The sequence below is a fragment of the Pelodiscus sinensis genome, chromosome 4 (genome assembly GCF_049634645.1).
Source record: "Pelodiscus sinensis isolate JC-2024 chromosome 4, ASM4963464v1, whole genome shotgun sequence".
Taxonomy (NCBI): domain Eukaryota; kingdom Metazoa; phylum Chordata; order Testudines; family Trionychidae; genus Pelodiscus; species Pelodiscus sinensis.
The window spans coordinates 126,860,548-126,874,980 of record NC_134714.1 but is presented as its reverse complement, the minus strand read 5'-3'; the positions used below and the strand labels follow the sequence as shown (position 1 = coordinate 126,874,980).

The window sequence follows — 14,433 nt, the reverse complement described above, 5'->3', positions numbered from 1 at the left end:
ATGGTGCGTTCACATATTGTTTATTAGTATATAAGTAAAGATCAGCTGCTCATGAGAAAAGAATCAAATATTGTCAATACAAGTGTAACAGAACTCACGGTGCAGGTGTCTTCTTAGCAGGATGGACGCACCTGCTTCTCCTGCTTCAGTTTTCCCAGCACGGGCTGTGTAAGTGAGGCGCAAACTGATCTCATCTTCAGGTCAGAGGAAGGAGGACAGGCCGAGGATGCTGCTGCTAGCAGCTTCGTGCCCCACCCTGGCCAGGGCTGGCTGGCTGTGGAGGGCATCAGGCAACATATGTGGAGAGTGGCTACTGTCTTAGGGTACGTCTACACTACAACGTTAATTCGAACTAACTTAGTTCGAATTAGTTAATTCGAACTAAGCTAATTCGAACTAACGCGTCTAGAACTAAAAACTAGTTGGAATTAGCGTTTTGCTAATTCGAACTAGCAAGTCCACATTGAGTGGACCCTGAACTGGGATTCAGGATGGCCGGAAGCAGTGCCGGCAGGGCATCAGAGGAGGATTTAGAGCGTGGAGATGCTGTCTCAGGTTAGCCGAGGGCTGCGCTTAAAGGGTCCCGACCCCCACCCCGGACATACAGTTCTAAGGGGTGCCCCGCTTGCAAAGCAGTCCTGGCTTGGATTACCCGGAGTACTCACACTGGGCACATCACAGCACTCGGCCATCAGCCCGGCTGCACTTGCCGCAGGCTGCCATCTGGGGAGAGGGGGCAATCGGGGGGCTGCAGGAGAGCTTCCACCCCCAGAAGCCCGCAGAGCCAGCCCAGTCCTCCCCATCGGGGGCTCGTACCCCATTCCTCCCTCACCTCCTTCCACTTACCCTTGCCTAGCCCCCCTTCTTATTGATGTACAAAATAAAGATAACATTTCTTCCAACATTGACTCTGTCTTTATTGAACAAAACTGGGGGAGAGTGGGAAAAGGAGGTGGGAGAGGGGAAGAGAAAGGCTGGGAGAGGGGAGGGCAACTAACATGATCAGGGGTTGGGAACAGGTCCCAGATGAAGAGAGGCTACAGAGACTGGGACTGTTCAGCTTAGAAAAGAGGAGACGGAGGGGGGACAGGATAGAGGTCTCTAAAAGCAGGGGTTGGGTGGGGAGGGTGCATTCAGAAAAGTTCTTCATGAGTTCCCCTAAAGAAGGACTAGAGGACAGCAAAGGAAAGGAATGGGTAGCAGGCTTGAAACTAGTAAGAGAAAGTTGTTGTTGTTCCCAAAGCAAATAGTTAACCTGTGGAACTCCTTGCTGCAGGAGGCTGTGAAGGCTACAACTAGAACAGAGTTGAAAGGGAAGTGAGATCAAGTCATGGAGGTTGGGTCCATGGTGTAGTCTTAGCCAGGGGGTAGGAGTGGTGTCCCTGCCCAAAGTTTGTGGAAGGCTGGAGAGGGATGGCACGAGACAAATGGCTTGGTCACTGTCTTCGGTCCATCCCCTCCAGGGTCCCTAGGGTTGGCCGCTGTCAGCAGACAGGCTACTGGGCTAGATGGACCTTTGGTCTGACCCAGGACGGCCATTGTAAGCTCAGGGCTCAGGGTCGGGGGTCTCAGTGGACCCCCTTGATTTTCATGCACACCTGCTCCTGGGTGGCCAGGCTGGCAGCTCTCCTGCCCTAGACGGCCACTTTCCTGTGCCTAGTGCGGAGATCGTGGACGAGGTCCACGATGTCCGCACTAGCCCAGGAAGGTGCCCGCCTCTTGCGGTCCAGGGCAAGCTCCCGGGAGCCGCCAGCCTGGTCCCGGGAAGAGGGGGTGGGCTGGGGGACATCGGGTGGGTGGCTCTGTGCCGTGCCAGGTGCAGGGTCTGCTGGCTGGGTGCTGGCAGGCTTGCACCTGGCACGGGCACCGTAGCCAGCCCGTGCCCCTTTAAGGGGTCCGGGGCCGGGAGGGGGGCATAGAGTTTCCCTGGTGTTGGCCAGAGTGGCCACCAGGGAAAGCTGGGGAGGGCTAGCCTCCCACTAGTTCGAATTAAGGGGCTACACAGCCTTTAATTCGAACTAGTAAGTTCGAACTAGGCTTAATCCTCGTAAAATGAGGTTTTCCTAGTTCGAACTAAGCGCTCCGCTAGTTCGATTCAAATTCGAACTAGCGGAGCGCTAGTGTAGTGGCTATGAATGTTAGTTCGAACTAACGTCCGTTAGTTCGAACTAACATTGCAGTGTAGACATACCCTTAGACAGCAGAGACCGGGGGGGGGGGGGGGGGGGGGGAGAAAAAAGCTCAGTGCCCTCAGGAGTGGGATCCCTGACCCCCCCCTCCACTGCAAAACATCATGTTACCCGCACAAATTTCTCTAACCCTTCCACACTGTAGGGACACACACCTCTACCCAGTTCCTAGGGCTCAAGGTGCAACCCTGTTAATTTACACACCCACCCTTACCCCATTCCTAGGGCTCAGGGTGCATCTTCCTGCAGGTTTTGCAGGATCTTTAGCCACTGAAAGAGTCTCACACAGTAATATCCTTATCCTCTATTTATTGACAATCCCCAAACAAGCAGAATACACAAGCTAAGCACACGGTGTCATACTCACCAATCCTGATACAGGCAGGCAGACTTCCCCTGTTGGCCAGGCAAGGTCAGTCTCTCTGGATCTTAGCTGCTGCACGTCATGGTTGTGCAGGAGAGTCTTGGCAGCTCTTATCTGTTTTGGGACGGGTTCTGTTCAATATCTTCACCAACGATTTAGATATTGGCATGGAGAGTACGTTTATTAAGTTTGCAGATAATACGAAACTGGGAGGGGTTGCAACTGCTTTGGAGGATAGGGTCCTAATTCAAAATGATCTGGACAAACAGGAGAAATGGTCTGAGGTAAACAGGAGGAAGTTTAATAAGGACAAATGCAAAGTGCTGCACTTAGGAAGAAACAATCCTAAGAGGAACAAGAATGATTAAAGGCAAGAGCGGCCCGAGGCCGGCTGCAGCAGCTGGCACCCTAGGCAGGGTGGTGCAATCGACGCCCCTGCCTGAATGGCCATCAATGGCCATGACATCATCACAAGGTGCTGTCATCATTGGGCGCCCGGCCAGCGGCGCCCAAGGCAGCTGCCTAGCTTGCCTAGGCACATGGGCTGCCCCTGATTAAAGGTCTAGAGAATATGACCTGTGAAGGAAGACTGAAGGAACTGGGCTTGTTTAGTTTGGAAAGGAGGAGCTGAGAGGGGACATGATAGTGGTCTTCAGGTATCTAAAAGGGTGTCAGAAGGAGGAGGGAGACAAATTGTTCTCCTTGGCCTCTGAGGATAGGACAAGAAGCAATGGGCTTAAACTGCAGCAAGGGAGGTTTAGCTTGGACATTAGGAAAACTTCCTGCCAGGGTGATGAAACACTGGAATAAATTGCCTAGGGAGGTTGTGGAATCTCCACCACTGGAGCTATTTAAGAGCAGGTTAGACAGACATCTATCAGGGATGGTCTAGGTGGTACTGGGTCCTGCCATGAGGGCAGGGGACTGGACTCGATGACCTCTCGAGGTCCCTTCCAGGGCTAGTGTTCTGTGAACCCCAAGCACTTAATACTGAAGAAGATGCAGCAGAAGCTAGGGAGGAGAAATCCCATTTGGTATCTCCTACCCCTGCCCAAAAAATTGCTCAGCTCAACAGAAAGAGCCAAGATCTGTTAAGGCCACATCGCCAGGGGCTGTCACTAACTTATCAAGGGCTCACGGGGTTTATCAGATGTGCTGGAGGAAGTCTCATGACACCCCCGGCTACTGGTTTTCTCTTATCACCCTCGCGGTTCAGAGATGAATTTGGTGAGCTCAGGAGAGAGGGTAGCTGCCCCTCTCTCCCCCCTCCTGCAAAGATAAAGAGCTGCTGTGTTGCTTCTCTGCAGAACTAGGGGCTCAGGCTCAGATGTCTCCGTGGCCACCAGCCCAGAAACCATGAGCACGACGAGAGTGGAGCAGGTGGCAAGGCCCTACTGCTGGGTATAGCCCTGTCCTAGCGGAAGGGTCAGGCTGAAAGTATCTAGTGCAGCGGTTCTCAACCCACGAGCCACTTGTGGTCCAATCAGCATGCAGCCACGGCCCATGTGACACCCGCCAGGCAGAATATATACTGTGTGGCTGCTGCCCACATAGGAGTACAGAGCTGCACTGCAGCCCACTCTGGTCAGTAGGCTGAGAACGGATCTCGTGAGATGAGGACCCCAGTGCACTATTGCCTTACCCACTGCAGCCCCAGCTCCCACCCTGTGGCTGGAGAAGCAAGGCCCAGAGAGATGCATGGACCTGCCACCGTCTCACAGGGAGTTTGTGGCTGAACTGAGCTTGAACCCTGGACTCCAGAGGCCCAGTCTAGTCCCATAACTCACAGGGCACTGCTGGATCCCAGCTGAGAGGATCTTGTAGGGCTGGTCCTATCACAGGCGTGGGCCCTGGAAGTGGGAGCTGCCCACCAATGAGCCAGAGAGCTGAAAGAGAAGGAAAGGGTTGGACCTGTCTTCAGGCACTGTCCTCCCCTCCCCCGCCATGGGACACCTGGCTGGAGCAAGCTGTATACAGAGGAGCAGACCATATTGAAGAATTCCTCAGCACTTTCGAAACACTCAGTGAGATCCACAAGGTGCCGGAGCAGAAGAACGATACAGAGTTGATGACTAAGCTGTGGGATAAAGGATTGAGCACATTTAATGAGATGACAGGCTTTGAAATATGATGAACTAGCAGATTTACTCAGGTCCGGAACTACTTTTTTTTTTTTTTTGGTGTGGAAAATAAAAGGAAAGGGTACATGCCCTACTGAGATGGTTGCATTTTTCAAACATATGGTGTTATTTTTATTAAGTTACTTTTAGCGCATTTTTTTCGATGGAAATTCCGTCAAGTGGGTTTTTTTCTTCTTCATCTCTGTTAACTCTTCTCATTCGCTATACGTTAACCAATATGGGCTATAGTCGATTTGGTTTCTAATAACATTGTATTCTAGTTTTCAAACCTTAAATATTGATTTAGCTGTGCCAAAAGAGAGCACTGCTCCATATTTCTCCGTTTGATCTCCTTGAGATTAGGTTTATTGAGAAGCAATCCTATTCCAGGTGCATCCTATATTTTTCTACCTCATCTTGGTTCAGTCTCTCAACATTTGCTCTGTCATGTCAATAGAGGGAAGTAACAACTTTCAGACTTTCTGCACAGGTACTATGGTGGAAAACACTTTGGCAGAGACTTCTGAGGGAAGGGATCTGATGGAGACCCCATCAACCAGAAGGCATGGGATGCTTAGTCCTAGGAATGGGGTTCCCATGATCAACATTCCCAAAAGAAAGAGATGGGGGGGGTCCAGGACTCCCCCCTAAGTGTGACAGGGTCATCCATCTGCCATTCTGACTGGGAAACTCGAGAAGTGTGCTGCTTACCTGGAGCTAGAATTCAGGATGTGGTCAAGAGTCTTCCAAGACTGATCAAGCCTTTGGATCGCTATCCTATCCTATTTCTCCATGTAGGAACTAATGATACTGTCAAGAAAGACCTTGAGCGGGACATTACAGATTATGTACCACTGGGAAGAATGATGAAGGAGTTTGAGGAGCAAGTTGTGTTCTCATCCATCCCCCCTGCTGAAAGAGAAGGTCTAGGTAGGGACTGCCGAATTTTGGAAGTAAATGCATGATTGCGCAGGTAGTGTCAGAGAGAGGGCTTTGGATTCTTCAACCATGAAATGTTGTTCCAGAAACAATCACAAGGAGGAAGATCAGGGGTAGCCCTAGACTAGCTGCCAGCAACCGGCGCCCTAGGCGAACCGTGCAATTGGCGCCCCCACCTCCAAACCCCTCAATGACATTGTGCAATCATTTGGCGCCCCATTTAACTTGACACCCTAGGCGACCACCTAGTTTGTTTATATGGATGGGCCGCCCCGAGGAAGGTAGAAGAGAGGAGGATCTGGCTTGTACTGAGAAGATATGGCAATCAGTTGGTTATCTAAGGCATCTGTACACAAATGTCAGAAGCCTGGGAAACAATCAGGAAGAATTAGAAGTCCTGGCACAATTAAAGAACTATGATTTGACGGGAATATTGGAGACTTGGTGGGATGACTCACATGAATGGAACCTTACCAAGGAAGGGTATAAACTGTTCAAGAAGGACAGGCAGGGGAGAAAAGGCGGAGGACTTGCACTGCATATAAGAGAGTAGTATGATTGCTCAGAGCTCCAGTATAAAGTGGAAGAAAAGCCTGTTGAGAGTCTTTGGGTTAAGTTTAGAGGCGGGAGCAACAGGGGATGATGTCATGGTTCATATCTGCCATAGACCACCAGATCAGGTGCATGAGGTAGACCAGGCTTTCTTTGGACAAGTAACAGAAGCTTCCAGATCACAGTCCCTGGTTCTCATGGGGGACTTTAATTGCCCTGACATCTGTTGGGAGACCAATGTAGCGGTACTCATACAATCCAGGAAGTTTATGGAGAATGTTGGGGCTAACTTCCTGGTACAAGTGTGGAAGGAACCAACCAGGGGCTTTGCGCAGTTTGACCTGCTGCTCACGAATCAGGGAGGAATTAGTTGAGGAAATAGATGTGGGTGACAACCTAGGCAGCAATGATCATGGGATGGTCAATTTCAGGATCCTGACTGAAGGAAGAAAGGAAAGTACAGCCCCTGGACTTCAGAAAAGTAGACTTTGACTTCCACAGAGAACTGAAGGGCAGGATCTCCTGGGATGCTAACATGAAGGGGAATGGAATCCAGGAGAGCTGGTTGTATTTTAAAGAAGCCTTAAAGGCAGAAGAAAAACATCCCGGTGAGCAGTAAGAGAAGCAAATAGGGTAGGCAACCAGCTTGGCTTAACAGAAATCCTTGGTGAGCTTTCACACAAAAAGGAAGCTTGCATGAAGTGGAAACTGGGACAGATGACTAGGGAGGAGTATAAATATATTGCTGGAGAATGCAGGGGTGCAATCAGGAAGGCAAAAGTGTGATTGGACTTGCAGCTAGCAAGGCATGTGAAGGGCAACAAGACAGGTTTCTACAGGCATGTGAGCACTAAGAGGGTGGTCAGGGGAGGTGTGGGTCCCTTACTGGATGAGGATGTTACCTTAGTGACAGACAATGTGGGAAAAGCTGAAGTTCTCAATAGGAATACAGGAAAATAAGAACATAAGCCCAGTATCCTATCGTCTGATAGTGGCCGATGCTAGATGCCCCAGAGAGAATGAACAGAACAGGTAATCAAATGGTTTCCCTGCTGTCATCCATTTCCAGCCCCTGACAAAGAGAGGCTAGGAACACCATTCCTACCCTTTCTGGCTAAAAAGTATTAATGGACTTAACCTCACTTAATGTATCTAGTTCTTTTTTTAACCCTGTGATGGGCCTGATATTCACAACATCCTCTGGCAAGGAGTTCCACAGGTTGACTGAGTGCTGCATGAAGAAAAAAGGCCTTTTGTTTGTTTTAAATCTGCTAATTATTAATGCCTTAATGCTTTTTTTGCCTCTGTCTTCACAGACAAGGATTACCATGGGCTCTGTCAGGGGCTGTGTCAGCCCATTCTCCAGGATCTGCCAGACCTGTCAGGGTACAGATGTTAGAGGGGCCTGTGGGAAGGCTGCAACCCCCCCCTGCTGGAGAGCCCGACCCACTGAGCCCCCTCGTGCCATCAGAGAGCCCTCTTGCTCAACGCATGGCAGCTGCTTCTCCTGCCACCATGGGCATGGGACACACACACCTACCCAGGAAGCACAATGCCCATCTCACCCCATCCAGGAGGAGCTGGCTGCCCCAATTCCCTCCCCACATTGGGCCACCCCTGCCCCCAGCCCTCTCACCATCACAGTGCAGTCCTCAGAGCCGCTGGCGATGTCATGGTCATTGTGTGGGCACCAGTCGATGTCCAGGACAGGCCCCGTGTGCCCACACACCGTGGGGTACGATTTATCAATTCGCCCTGTCTGGGGGAGAAGCGGGAGAGTCACAGGAGATTCCCCCTCAATCTGAAGCGAGAGCCCCTTAACCCTGATCTGCATCCTCCCTGCGATCCCAGCCCTAGGCTCCCCCCACAGCACTGCTGGTGCCCTTCTCTCTCCAGCTGCAGCCCCAGCTATCCAGCCCTGGGCTCCACCTGCAACCCTGTTGATTTCTGGGTAGGGGAGAGTATTTCAAGGATGCACACGTGACACAGCTGAGACCAAAACTCATTACACCTGCGAGCTACAAAATTATGGGACATCGTTTCCCTCACCACACTGTCCTCTTAACACTGGGGGAAGCAGGGTAGGAGCAAATAGCCCCTCACAAACCTTGGTCCCACACAGACCCATTCTCCCTCCCCCACCACACCCCCATCTCTCCTGGGGCTCACAACACAGTCAATTCATTAGGTCACCACTGCCAGGAGCTGGTAATACTCCACTGCTTTCCCCCACCACCCCAGTCACCTTAAGCACCGGCAGCACCATGAAGGCCCCTCACCCACTGGCCTCCACAGTCACGGCCACAAAGGTGGGGTTGACAGCACAGAAGCCACTATCCCAGGTGACGCGGGAGACGCGGATGTCATCATAGCACTGGTCGTTCTTGACGGGCTGCCCGAAGACATGGCGGAACTTGCTCTGGTGCACAACCTTCCAGAATAACATGGCTGGGGAATAGGGGAGGGAGAGAATCAGAGAGGCCAGACCAGAAATGCAGCCACTTCTGGGGTAGAACACAGCAGTCCATTTCTATGCACAGGAAGCAGAAACAAGGTCCCCTAGAAACTGCTGCTAGAGCCTTGTGTGGGCAGTAGGGACAGACTGTGCCTCCCAGAGAGAGCTGTAAGATGGGAGGGGAGCATCAATCCTACCACTGAGGCGCAGCTGGAGCAACGGACCCGTGGAAAAGGGCAAGAGGCGAAGACCTTCAGCAAAATAACCCAGAATTGCTCTATCATCAGCTGCAGAGCTTTGACGCGCCCTAGTGATGGGAAGGGGAATGGCCACGAACTCTGCCCGGGCAGAGGGATCGAAAGTGAAGGGGGAAGACCAGTGTGACCCGCCCCCGTTTCACCATTTTTACACAGGATTCCCCTTCCTTGTACCCCCGCCCGCCGCAGGGATCTCAGCCAGGCGCCCCACTCCCAAGCAGGGCCAGGAGCAACCTGCCCCACACACAACCCCCTGAGCATGGCCGGGAGCACCCCCATAATACCTCCCCCCCAAGCAGGGCCAAGAGCACCCCCTCCTTGATCCGGGCCAGGGCTCCCCCACAAAACCTCACCCCGGAGCGGGGCCAGGAGCCCCCCCCCCCCCCCCGCGCACTCACCGGCCGGGCTGCGGCTGCGGCTGGGGACTGCGGCGGGCGCTCGGGCCGCTCCCTGGCGGATGGAGGCGCCGGGCCGGGCTGGCAGGAAGTGGCGGGGGAGGCCGCTCCCTTCACCTGCGTGGGCCGGGCCGGGCCTGGGACTGGCTGCGCCGAGATCGGCCGGCCCCAGGCAGCGTAGGACCAGGGCCGGGCCAATTCGGTCGGGGTGGGGAGGGGGAGGAAAGGAAGGGGCTGGCAAGAGGGAAGGACCAGGGCAAGGGGGCTGGGCTGGCGAGGGGTGGGGGGGAGGACCAGGACGTAGGGTCTCCAGGTGTCTGGTATTCAACCAGACAGTCCAGTTTTTGGGCCTCTGTCTGGTAAAAAATATCAGAAAATACCGGACCCGTGCAATGTATTTTCTGGTTTTCCGGCGGCCTGGCGGGGTCGGGGGGAGCGGCGATCGGTGCTGGGAGCCCTCAGCTGGTTGCGTGCGACTTAGGAGTCACGCCGTGCTCCTGAGCGCTGTTCAAGCGCGTGGTGGAGTCACAGCCGGACTCACTCGAGCTTTGCTGGGACCGTGCACGGGATGGGCAGCGCCCTGGGATCTGCATGTGCCCGGGTTAGTCCTGCTGCCTGCTGGCCAGTTCTCTTCCCCCGCCAGCCCTGATTCCTACCGACCCGTTCTCCTCCTCCTGATCACCCCTGGCCAGCCCCGCTGCCCTCGACCCACCCCACCAGCCCTGCTTCCCGCCGGCTGCCCCCGCCCTGATCTCCCCAGCCAGCCCCTCTGCCTTCGACCCCCTCCCACACCAGCCCTGCTTCCACCCCGCCCAACCCCACTCCCATCCTGGCCAGTCCCTTCCCCACCCCCATCAAGTGTGTCCGGTATTTTTTTGAAGCTACCTGGTAACCCTACCATACCAAGGCAGGGGGGATGGATTCGGTGGGGGGCACCAGGATGAGGATCGGAAAGGGGCCAGACTGGGGGAGGGGAAGCTGGCAGGGCCAGGATTGATGGCTGAATATCGGGCCAGGATGGGGGAGCTGGGGATCCTGCCCGGGAATGGGGCCTGGCCACAGCAAACCCCCTGGATCCAAGGAAAGGTGCCTCCCCTTGGGGCCCTGGGCAGGAGCCCGGCTGTCCTGGGGTGCAGGGCACGGTTACTGGGTTTTTCTCTCCAGGGGACCCCGCTCCCAGGCACACGCGTGGCTCCCGCCCCTGGCAGCCCCCCAAGCAGCACAGGACGCGTTGGCTAGAAAGACGTTTAATGCACCCCACAGGGTGAGCGACTTCACATGGACATGTGTGGGCTGGAGGGAGGCAGCACAAGATGTCAGACCTCGGGCGTGTCTCAGCTCGCTGCATGAGGTCCGCACCCCAGCCTGGCATCGCTGGCGAAAAGGAGTCCTGAAGCGGGCACGCGAAGCACCTGAAGCTGTGACTGCAGGAGATGCGAGAGGAGGGGGGGGGGACCTGTAGGATACGGGGGGAGGGCAATGGGGGAATGTGGGGGGAGGGGGGAATGTGATGACCCAGCCTGGGCCATAGCTACAAGCTTGCTTGGGCCTGTTGCTTACAGAGGGGAAGAGGCATTAGCTCAGCTGCAGAGGCCTGTGCTTGTAGCTGGAGGCTCATGTTGGGTTTAATTTCTCCTGCCAGGTGCCTGTGTGGGACAAGGGGGCCCTGGCCCTGTACCCCCAGAATGAATAAATTCACAGCTCTTGTCTTATCCTGATGGAGGCACCAAGCAGATCCAGGCTCACTGGGTTCTGGATCTGAAGGGTCCCCTTTTGCCAGGTAGCCCCGAGACATGCCCCTGTCTGAAGGTAGGAGTTGGGCTGACAGGAGCTCTGTGCATCTCTAGGGCACCGCTCTTACTCCACTCCTGCTCGGGGGAGTGGGGAGGGGCACAGGTGGCTCTGAGTCCCTCGCAGGAGGTGCTGGTGGGCAGCCACTGGACATCTTGCTGGGAGCAACTGACGGGGAGGGGCGGAAGAGGTCAGAATTAAAGGAGCACATGCCCAAGGGATCAGAATTAAAGCCAGGGGGCTTGGTTCTCTTTGGGGTGTCCTACACCCATGGAATGATAGAGTGAGCTGTACCTGTCCCCTGGTGTGTGTGGGGAGAAGGGGATCCCCAGGACAGCCCCATGGCCTCAATTCTTACCCCCCCTTGGGTGTTCCTGCAGCTTCTGTGTCCCAACCTCGTGTCCTAAGAGGAGTCCGGGCCTGCTTTCTGTAGGTCAGGATGGTCAGACTGCAGGCGCCCAAGGAGGCAAAGCTAGGGGGGCAGAGGTACCCTCAATGCTGGGTCTCTGGCAGTTGTGAGCAGAAGGCCACTGCATTAAAGCACCATGACCTTGGAGCCACCACTAACGTCAGGATTGCCGAACCCAGAAAGGCCCAAAGGGGCAGCAGGCCTTTGCCGCAGTGTCTGCTGGACCTGGGGGTTGGCAGCTGCAGCCATGGCAGTGTTTGCATTGCCCTGCCTAGGGCCAGATGTTCTGGGAGCTTCACAGGCCCCGATCTGCAGGGAACTGGGCCGGTTTGCACCTACTGAGAACCTGTCCCCACAGGAGCCTGACTAGGCTGGGCAAACAGGGCCCTGGCACTGGTCTGACTTCCCTGGTAGCTCACATCTTGCACCTATTTACACAAGGCCTTGCACTAGTGAACTTGTATTGTGCACATTCCCCCTCCATGAAGCCAGAGCCCGTCAGGGGAGCCAGCAACCCCTCGGTTGGTGGCTGGAGCTGTGCAAGAGCAAGGGTTGGGCCATGCAGGGAGAGTAAAGTGGGCAGGTCTAGGCAGGGAAAGACACTTCAGGCGTGTGTCCCGGGCTCTTCCCCAGCTCCTCTGTGAGGGCTGAGGCAAGGGTGGAGGTCTTGGGGTGGCTGCAGCTTGTGCAGAGGTTGGAGCCGAAGATGAGGTAGATGTAGGGGTTGATGCTAGTGTTGAGGTTGATCAGGTAGCCGGTGTAGATAAGGAAGGGGATGAGGTGACTGTAGAGCTCCTGGTTCCCCAAGGCGACCAGGAAGAGCAGCTGGGTGATCTGGAAGGGGAGGTTGAGCAGCACATAGACAGTCAGGGTGGCAGCCACAATGCGGTAGAACTGGCTGGGGGCCCGGGTGTGGCGCCGCAAGGTGTGGGCCAAGGTGACAGCGTGAGTGGTCACCATGACAACAAAGGGGAAGAATCCCTCCAGCAGCACCTCCAGCAAGCGCAGGGGCCACTCGTACTTCCCCCGGTTGATCTGACAGGCGAGCACCCCGTCCTCAGTCAGGACGAGTTTGGGGAAGACAAAGCCTTTGATGCTGAGCAGGGAAGCCGCCACCCAGGTGCCCAGGCAGATGTAGGTGGAGAGCCGCAGGGGGCGATGGCAGTGGTACCACAGGGGCAGCAGCACCAGCAGGCAGCGGTCCACGCTGAGGGCGGCCAGCAGGAAGAGGCTGCAGTGGTAGCTTAAATCCAAGAGGAAGTGGCGCAGGCGGCACATGAAGGCACCCAGCACCCAGTTGTCACCCTGCAGGGTCTCTATGATCTGCATGACCATGACGCAGAGGAAGAGGAAGTCGGAGCTGGCCAGGCTCAGGATGAAGACAGACAGGCCCCGGCGCTGCAGCTGCCACCCTATCAGCCAGATAATGAAGCCGTTGGCCGGCAGCCCGATGAGCAGTATGATGATCAGGAAGGCTCCCCACCATGTTGCTGATGGGTCAGGTGCCGTCCCGTTGAAGGAAGAAAGTGAGGTGTTAAGTGACTCCATTTGCCCCTCCCAACAGCGTCAGGCGAGCCGGCCTGCCAATGGAAAGGACATGGAAGAAATCAGGGGAGGGTTTCTCACGAACACCATACTCCAGGCCAGCTTCTTCTCCTCCAGGGGAAGTATGGCCTAGTGGTTAGAGCCTGAGGTGGTGACCAAGCTTTGCCACTGTTCTAGGCAACCTTCAACTGTAGTAAGTGAGTCTCCCTCCCTTTGCTGTCTGTGTATCAGAGGCAGCAAGGGGGGGGACGCAAGAGCTGGTGTTGGGAGGAGCCAGCTTAAAAGCCAGTTCCCCCCAGTACTGTCTCCGTGGTGCAGCCTGCCCCCCCCCATGTTGCTGCCTCTATCAGAGAGGATATAAGGGGGGCAGAAGAGGCTGTTATGAAGTAGCCCTTGTCCCCTGGAATCCCTACAGCAGGCCCCCAGCCGCAGCAGCCTCCTCCACTCTCTGACCCCCCCAGTAGTCTCTGTCCACAGGTAGCTTGGACCCGCTGTGGACAGGGGCTGCTGCCACCCTGCTGTGCTGTCTGTGTATCAGAGGTAGCAGAGAGAGGTGGCAGGGGACTCCCCGGGATGGGGGCTGGAGCGCACTTGCTGCTGGCTCGCCCCCAGGGACTATAGAATAGTCCCCTAACCCCTAAGAATTCACGTGGTTAGTCGACTATTCTATTACCCGCTAGCTAACATCCCTACCTTGAACAAATACATTTCTCCTCTTGCCTCTGTTTCCCTTTCTCACACTGAGTCTATATTGTTACCTAACGTTTTACACAACATCCATCCACCTCGCAGCTCTTTGCAGGTGGGCCAGTCTATCCCAGGCTCTCCGAGTGCTACCAATAGAAATCACACCCTGGCCTCCAGGTGGGATTTGCCCCAATGGTTCTCAGGGAGAGGCTGGCACATGCCCTGAGAAGGGAGGTGTTGGGGGTGGAGGAGGTCAGGACTCCTGGGTCCTATTCCTGGCTGTCATGGATCCTGTGTTGCTTTGCAACAGCCCCACCTTTGGGCTCTGACCCCTGTGGGATTAGCTGGTTTTTCAGCCACTTTGGGTCCGTACAGGATGCTGGTCAGTATTGGGAATGAGCATTGCCCTTGCCGGTGGCATTGTGCTAGCACCCCAGCGAAGAGCTGCACCCGCGGAACAAGTCGCTGCGCAGCTGGACACCCCCTGCCCTTAAACATGCTCAATCGAAACAACCCAGATAGACACGGTTTGAGAGGGGAAACTGAGTCACAGAGCAGTGGGAAACGACTTACCTGAGACCACCCACCGATCTGGCGGCCGAGATTTGAATGGAGCCCTGCTAGGCCGAGTCCCACTCTACTGGGCTGCGCTGCCACCCCCACAACCCTCTGGGTATGGTACTCGCAGTTAGTCAAGCAGGGGCCAGCTGCTCACAGTGCTCATGTCTGC

The 14,433-nt window shown here is 55.2% G+C and overlaps 1 protein-coding gene and 1 pseudogene across 1 annotated transcript; both read right to left on the bottom strand.

The window, feature by feature from the left end:
• Positions 1-3,105: 3,105 nt before the first annotated feature.
• On the bottom strand, positions 3,106-9,398 carry LOC142829015 (coronin-1B-like; annotated as a pseudogene).
• Positions 9,399-10,512: 1,114 nt separating this feature from the next.
• On the bottom strand, positions 10,513-13,048 carry LOC112546840 (putative G-protein coupled receptor 152). The gene has a single exon (XM_025187819.2). It carries the CDS (start codon positions 13,017-13,019, stop codon positions 12,057-12,059), a length of 963 nt encoding a protein of 320 aa, XP_025043604.2. The 5' UTR covers positions 13,020-13,048; the 3' UTR covers positions 10,513-12,056.
• Between the last annotated feature and the right edge of the window lie 1,385 nt (positions 13,049-14,433).

Bases quoted from the DNA above. Each gene is read 5' to 3' on its own strand.
- LOC112546840 (XM_025187819.2), bottom strand. From the start codon at position 13,019: ATGGAGTCACTTAACACCTCACTTTCTTCCTTCAACGGGACGGCACCT.